This window comes from Botryllus schlosseri, chromosome 8 (genome assembly GCF_051294905.1).
Source record: "Botryllus schlosseri isolate E-star chromosome 8, Bs_hap1, whole genome shotgun sequence".
Classification (NCBI taxonomy): Eukaryota; Metazoa; Chordata; class Ascidiacea; order Stolidobranchia; family Styelidae; genus Botryllus; species Botryllus schlosseri.
In genome coordinates this window covers 13463042-13470997 of record NC_137243.1, presented here as the reverse complement: position 1 = coordinate 13470997, position 7956 = coordinate 13463042, and the positions used below count along the sequence as shown (strand labels likewise).

At 39.9% G+C, this 7956-nt stretch overlaps 1 protein-coding gene across 1 annotated transcript in view; it reads left to right on the top strand.

Moving 5' to 3' along the window:
• Positions 1-222: 222 nt before the first annotated feature.
• Positions 223-7956, top strand: part of LOC145444483 (mucin-5AC-like) — a 28882-nt gene continuing 21148 nt past the window's right edge. The window contains exons 1-16 of the mRNA XM_080322472.1: positions 223-429; positions 495-531; positions 589-740; positions 871-1055; positions 3000-3106; positions 3170-3360; positions 3435-3535; positions 3636-3855; positions 3949-4083; positions 4161-4272; positions 4456-4636; positions 4703-4832; positions 5431-5715; positions 7015-7233; positions 7295-7432; positions 7491-7578. Coding sequence (XP_080178598.1) covers positions 384-429; positions 495-531; positions 589-740; positions 871-1055; positions 3000-3106; positions 3170-3360; positions 3435-3535; positions 3636-3855; positions 3949-4083; positions 4161-4272; positions 4456-4636; positions 4703-4832; positions 5431-5715; positions 7015-7233; positions 7295-7432; positions 7491-7578 — 2327 coding nt within the window. The 5' untranslated portion in view covers positions 223-383. The remainder of the gene's footprint in view (positions 430-494; positions 532-588; positions 741-870; positions 1056-2999; positions 3107-3169; positions 3361-3434; positions 3536-3635; positions 3856-3948; positions 4084-4160; positions 4273-4455; positions 4637-4702; positions 4833-5430; positions 5716-7014; positions 7234-7294; positions 7433-7490; positions 7579-7956) is intronic.

The window sequence follows — 7956 nt, the reverse complement described above, 5'->3', positions numbered from 1 at the left end:
ATCTCAAAGAACTTCAAATATGAATCTTTTATGCCACCACAAAGATCATAATGCCTGTTATCCGTCTCATTAAAGATACTTGAGCATTTGTTCGACCATACCGATTTCATTGCACTTCTTGACAATCTTTTACTACTCGACTGGAATCATTAAAATTAATACTCGATTCAGATTGTAATCATTGTGCCCAGCCCTGCACTGGACTAGGGACTTCGATCCGCCTCGCACTAGTGGGAAGTGTAGAGCATATGCCTGATATAACATTTGGTTGGAAACCGCATACAGTGCACTTGAGCCTGAAATAGTGATCCGTTTCATAATAAACTACATCCATGGTGATTTGATAAAGCTTCGGAAAAGATTCGAATTGCTAAACCAACTCGATGAGTCGCCGGCAAATTATGGGACTTATAAATCTTTTTCTTCTGGGTAAGAATTCATAATTAATTTTGTTCATAAACGGCCAAAACAATATATTTGTGAATGTGATTCAGGTATTGCCGAAGTTGCTCGAAGTGAAGAAGCATTCAAGTATTTTCATTAAATGCTGTACCGCAATTATAAGCGCTTAATCATCGCTTATTCTAGCCTTTACTCGCCTCGTCAGCACTCCGAATCAAGTGTTTTGAGCGGAGACGGGTCAGGTTCTGACCCAATGTATGAAGGACTATATCCAGCATCTATCGTCCACGATGAGACGCAATGTGGCAGCGAACGGGCTGGTATCGGCTGCAAGTACAGTAAGTATTCAATATATTCATGCTAGCAGTATTTGAATTAATGTTTCTTTCGAAATTGTTCATTGTTAGAGTTCGCTAATTGGCAGCGGAAATTTAAATTTATTATCCTTATTATTTGTTTCTTGCACAGCTTTGCATCCATACACGTCCGCTGTTCCGATGACACAATGGGGAATATCGTCAGCGTCTACTTCAAATACTTGTGTCGTTTTCGGTAAGGGCACTATCCTAACTCTGGATGGTGCTAGCTCAATCTTTCAAGGGCAATGCGAGGTTCTGGCTGTGGGCCAGTGCAATGACATGGATAACTTTTCGGTAAATATTCTGCGTTTAAGCCTAATCACTGCGCAATCTCACTGTATGATTTAATGTTCATGTATTTGCGTGTTGATACCGGTGTAGAATAGGGGTTCAGACACCAGAAAAGTTCTGAATATATGCGACATTTGGACGCATGGGCTATATGGGCGTAGGCCAATACTTTTTGATGTGATCGACCCGATATGTCTACAGGAACACATCACATCTGACGTTTGGTACCGTTGTTATCGAAGCCCGTAATTCGCCGACTGACATAGCTCAGCATCTCAGCATTGTCAAGCACTATTAGTCTTTATGCTACATGCTGTCACCACTATCAACACATATTTTAGGCAGACAAAGTAAGAGGGGTTTTGGGGGTTCGGAAGGCCACTGATTCCGAATATGACCTTAGTTTTTTTCAAATTGGCTCTGGTTTTGGAGATAATCCATGGGGCTATTTTGACTAAAATCTCATATTTTCGCATTATGGGCTGGATAAAAAAGGCGCAATCGTATTCTAGAGTTCAGAAATTCAATCTTCTTGTTATTTTCACACACTAAATACTGTTTTAAATCAAAATACAGCAACATCATTATATTTAGAGGTATTAGATTTACCATAGTTGGGGACTTTCGCGGAAAGCATGTAAGTACCTAAAAAAACTCCAATCATAAGCCTAAGTACTCAAATAACATTGCATTAATTCAATCAGTTTTACGCCAACCATCTACTGTTAATTCAAAATATTCAGTCGGAATATAATTTTAACAATTTACCTTGAAACAAAATTGTTTCTTGTACGATTTTTGCTTGTAGGCAATTTAGTGCAGTCTATCGAAAGGTTCCATAGCAATAGTCTGCCATGATATGTTCATCTCATCCGTACTGATATCTTTCTTTTGTTGTTTTGGTGGAACCTGTCCCCTTGCTCTTCACTCTAATCACCAAAATGATCAGGAAATATATCAAGATGACTGAACAGGGAGTGAACTTTGATATCTGCTCCAAGTTCTCCATATGCAGATACCAATTTTCGGACCCACGCACTGTTTGTAGCTGGGTGCTTTGTGATCTTCCAAAAAGTTTTATTTACTACATCCTAGAAGGAATTCCACGCAGTAAGCCCCTTTCTTAATATGAACTTGGAATCTTTCATCGGTATTGGAATCTGAGTTACATCAAAGATACCAGCTTTGAACTTATCGTTTATTAGGGATGGTATACGCACTTTGTGTTCGCTCAGCAGAAAATTGTCAAATTGTCAAATGAGATGATACGCATATGAGTATTGTAGCTCGCATCAGGTCATGTTAACATTTATTGAATTAATGAGGACGACATGTGAGTTCTTCATAGGAAATAAGATATATATGCGCAGTATAAAAGTAAAAAAAGCTACTATTTACTTTCTACCAAATGAAATATTTAGGCGGTAGATACGGTAATTTTGGGGTATACATACATATCTTCTAAACTAGAGTTAATCTAGCAAAACTAATATTATATTCGTAATCAGCACCCATGAAAACCCTAGAAACGACTCCTAGATGATCAGCCAATTTTTTTTCATATTGATGATCTGATCAGTGAATCGATATATTTTCGGCGAACGCGGCAGAAATATGGCAGAGATTCATACATCACCTTACGCCATTTCTTTCCATACACCTATACACATAATGTATCCAGGCATGGCTTGGATAGAAATCGAGAGGCCCAGAATCATCTCAGCAACGCCACAGCATCATTAGTTTGATTGTGACCAAACCAGCATAATTGCATTTATGGTATCTTGAATCGATAAGAATGATAATAAAATTGTACTAGTAGGGCTACTACGCCTACCGCGTACGAGTGAATTGCAATTCGAAGCGAAGATGGAGTCAGAGCTGCTCTATTTATACCACGCAGCAGAATGCACCTATGTGAGGAAATTAAGCGCTCATGAAATTTAGGCATGGATAACGCGAAATAACATCTCGGAAATATCCCATGTGCGAGTAAGACAAGGTGCAACCGACATACTCGTATCCGATGTAGTCACATTCAACGGAAAAGTAGTGTGAGTGAATATATGAGCTTTATTAGACGCTACGTAAATAATTTTAACGCTGATATTTAACAGGTCCGTTCCATATTTCGAAAGTGGCTTTGAAGTAACTGCAGGTACGAACGTGTTGTCCGTTACTTACGATAGCGAGTTTCGTGTGGATGTTGACGTCCGAAGGCACGTCGTTGCGATATCAGTTCCTGAGACTTTCAGCTCTTGCGGCTTGTGTGGAAATCAGAATGGAAAAGCAGATGATGATGTTGGAGGTGAATAATAACGTCACTTGGTTTATTGTAGGATGATCAATGAACATGAACATATTAACGCAAATATTTTACAGAAAATCACTCACCCTCTGATATCGAGAGATACAGCCTGGAATGTATAGACGAGTCGATTGTCAACCCTACTGCATCTATCGAAACATGTCTTATTCTAGACGTGAGGACCGTTTTCAAGTTTAAGATGAATTATATTCGGCTACTACGTACTACCCAATCGCTTCATATATACCTAACATCATGTTTGCATGTCTCTACAGAGTACTCATCGAGTTTGCAATGTTCTAATCAGCAATGCGTTCCGTGATTGCGTAACCTACGTGAATCCTAGCAGCTTCTATAAACACTGTCTCCTCGTCGTGTGTACGGAAGATATTCAGACACGTGACGATATTCTGTGTGACCTCCTTACGGAATATTCAAGGCAATGCTCATTCAACTACGGCAGTCCTGGAGCTTGGCGCTCGCTAGCAAACTGCGGTAAGGGCTATGAACCAAACTCATGGGTATTTACTTTTCACTGATTGTGCTACGTCTCGCGCATGTCATACATGTCGCTCATTGTCATGTCAGTTGAAAGATGCCGGTTAGGAATGCAATGGAGCGAATGTGTCGATTCTTCTCGTACGTGCGCAGCCCATAGTAGCCGAGAGACGGTTAACATTTGTGGATCGCATAGGTGCTTGCCCGGATGCGAATGCGTGAAAGGTAAGTTTTCGGTGTCTCACGAGTCATGACCTTGTCGTGCGACGTCGCTTAGCCATCATATTCCATTATGCTTCAAGGAACCTACCTACAGGACGGCGTTTGTGTGAAATCGAGACACTGTCAGTGCGAAGCCAATGGATTGTATTTTGATCCCGGGGAACAAATCTTCGAGGAATGCAATAACACATGGTGAGAATTGGCCCACAACCATAAATACAGCGAGGCTGCGATCTCAGTGGCTACTCAGTAGCCTACTCAGTACTCACCTATTGAAAGACTGCCAAATGCTTAATATAGATATAATCGGATGTAGATCGGCGAAATCGAATTGTTGTAGCCTAATTATTTATTCATCGCATGGGAAATTTTCAGCACGTGTGAAGCCGGCCATTGGAAATGCACAGAGAAGGCTTGTCTTGGAGTCGCCGAAGCGACTGGGAGTTTCCACTACGTCTCGTTTGACGGAACGGTGTACCAGTACCAGGACACGTGTAGTCATGTCCTCACCCACGACAGAAACGGCGATTTTCAAGTCCTGATTGCGTTTGAGGAGGTTACACAATCTATTTGGCCTAGTCGCGTCGAGACCCTTTCGTGATTTATCTACTCATTTTCTCAGCATGGCGGAGTTTTTTACAAGTATCCGATAATTCAAGTCAAGGAAGGCAACGCGCACGTTGAATACACCCTGAATCGAAATGGCCACGTTATGAAATCTGGCAAACGGTTGAGTTTGCCGATTACGTCTGGTGAGAATGTACACTTTGTACATTGTACAATATCCACTGCACAATGCAATCAACAGTGACCTTTGGTTCATGTCATTTTTTCATTTCACGCTGTACTAAGCAAGGACGTCTATAGCTGGAGTTATTGCTATCCCTGATAAGCTATGTTTTCCAACTAGCCTACTCCACTTCCACTTGAAGGTTTACTATTTACACTTGGGATTCTGAAAAGTATGAAGTAGTTTTGAGTCGACTTAGCATTGTTTTTATGAGTGAAATTCGTAAGAACCGAGTGAAATAGCCCCTGTATAACGTTATCTCAATATAGTTTAGATTAGAGGATAGCACATATTTTTAGTGCCATTAGTCATTTCGCGTCAGCGACTCAGATTCATCTTGCCTTTTTCTTGTAGCCACTTCCGATTCATTTGCTACTTGCTCCTTCTACATCTCTCGGAAATAACTACTTCTACTTTCAATTGAGTAGAAATTTACAGTATTACTTCTACTACCGCTCAAGCAACACTGCTGAATACTTGGACCACCTCTGTATATAAATAGCATGATATATCATTTATTCTAATGTTGCATCTGCACATTGCTTACATATTCTTCACAGGACTTCCGGACATCCAGAAAATCGGAGGAAGCGTTCTCTTCACGATACCAGGAAAGGGTGTCCAGATCTTGTACGACATGGTTGCTTCTATCGTCGTTAAAGTCTCGCGCGAATACGCCGGCAGGTTGATGGGTCTCGCGGGTAATTTCAATGGCAAAAAGTCGGACGACTTCCAATTGCAATCATCTTTCGAGGCGAAAAGTGTGTACACATTTGCTGCCAACTGGAGAACTGATAGAACGTGCGTTGGCTATGTCCCCGCTGTTTACAGCAGGAGCGAATGTGGTGAGTAGGAACTTACTGTGTAAATCAGCAATCTAGCAGAGTTGGTCAGTAACGAAGTGTTTCAGCACTTCAGTAAGTTTGGTCTATCTGTACTGCTGACTCAAATGGTAATGCTTGTTAGCTACTTGCTTAAATAGGACGTTGACCAATCTTCAAACCTTTCCTACTTCTACTACTTGAAGTAAGCTTGGTTTGTCATGGAAATGACTACTTCTACTTTCAATTGAGTAGAAATATATAGGATTTCTTCTGATTCTATACTTTAGTAGCCTTAAGGATTCTTGATCATATCTGGAATATCGTTACCAGGTGTTCGCTGAGTAGGCCATAAAGTTGCTGGGAAAAAATTGGATCATAAAAAATCGCTACATGATTCATCATGACGTCACAATAAATACATCATTTACTAAGGCTGAAATGGTGACATGCTATCAAAGAGACGGGAAAGTTGAGGAAAAAACGAATAAATATTCAAGACAAGCCATGTGATCTGAGCCATTGCTATACGGTTTTCAAATGTCTTGGATTATCATTGGTAATGGCGTCGAAACGTGAAAAAATCATATTCTAAAATATCTATCATGCACTTGGAATATTAAATCCAATATGTAGCATTCAAACTCATTTCACCCTCTTCCCTAAAGTTCTTTTAGAAAAGATCCTGCCTTGAGTTTAATAATGGTGTTGTTGTTAGTGATATTTAGTGATAAATATCAGCTTAACAATATAATAACTTGAATATGTGACTGGCGGTAATAAACTTGAATATTGATTTGAGGACTGCATTCATTGCACCATACCATCCATCAAACCTCGCCCTCTTTCACACTACTTTTCTCTCTTCAACGCTCACTCCAACGCCATCTCTCTCTCGCAGCAAACTCCCCTATTCTAACTATACAATTACAGATTAAGAATGCTATGTACCATATTTGTGATTCAATCTGATTAAGCAGAACTGGAATCATGGTAGAACTGCGTCTTAGATATTAATTCAATTGATTAAATAACACTGCTTACCTAGACAGAGAAATGGCAGTTTTGGGATTTGATGCTCCAAAGGTATGATGCAATTTAAAAAAGCGGTTCAGGAAATTTAATCCAAAGCAGAAAAAGTAACCAAATTGATCATCCAAAATCCTGTCCAGATATAGATGTTTTGGAAAAGCTTGAGGCAGGATTCAATCATGTTTCGAATAGAAACAGCTCCTGTCTGTTGGACTGAAAGTCCTGACCCTGTAATACAAGCTTGCATATCACTTGTTGCTTCTTGAAAACATATCCTAATTACAATTTTAGATCCCGCAGCAACTGCGATTTGCAATGTGATTGAGTCTTTCACAAATTGCCCCAGATATTTGGAGCAAGCAACCAATTGCAGGGAAGACGTTTGTCACTTGTCTACTTCAAAAGACAGAAAGGCTCACGCTTGCTCTATAAAGGCTGGATTTTTCGCTGCATGCTCGGCAAGGGCAACTTCTGAATTAGACGTTATTTTGACAGCTGTTGGAGAATGTGGTAAGAATTCTGTGGGTGACCAGTGACCTGTCAGCTGTCATGTGCATAATTATCATGCTAGGCATCCACTGCGAGGAACCATCCGTGTACCGAGTCTCAAACGAATGTGTTTCATCCTGCTCATCATTTTCAAACTTATGCAAGGATTCAACTCACAAGGGTTGCTTCTGCCCGGAAGGACATTATGAGAATGACAAAGGTTGTGAGAGTGAGAAAAAATTAGTAATAACAAACTCACCTCTCGCGTTTAATATTAGGTGAATGTGTTCGACGAGATGAGTGTCCTTGTTTATTTGAAGGGACATGGTACCAAATTGGGACCACATGGATCGATGATATGGAATGGTTAGCATATGAACACACCTTTATTATTTACACTTCTCTTGTGTTAATTTCAATTATCTTACTGTGGTGTGAAATTAGTTTATGATTTTTATGTTGATCCACTCGCTAAAAGAGTGTTGCGTTTTCGACGTTGTGCTCGTTAAAAAAATTGTGGAGAAATCCTGTTTACTTGATCCAGTCTCGTATGTTTTACATAACAAACTAGCAGAGGTGGTCAAAGTAGTCAAGAAATCTACTCAAGTAGAAGTAGAAGTAGCGACGAAAAAATCTACTCAAGTACGAGTTTAAATACTTTTTCTATAGGCAACCTAAAACTACTTGAAGTAGAAATAGAATTGACTGACTTTAAAAGTACTCAAGTAAGTAAGTAGTTATGAA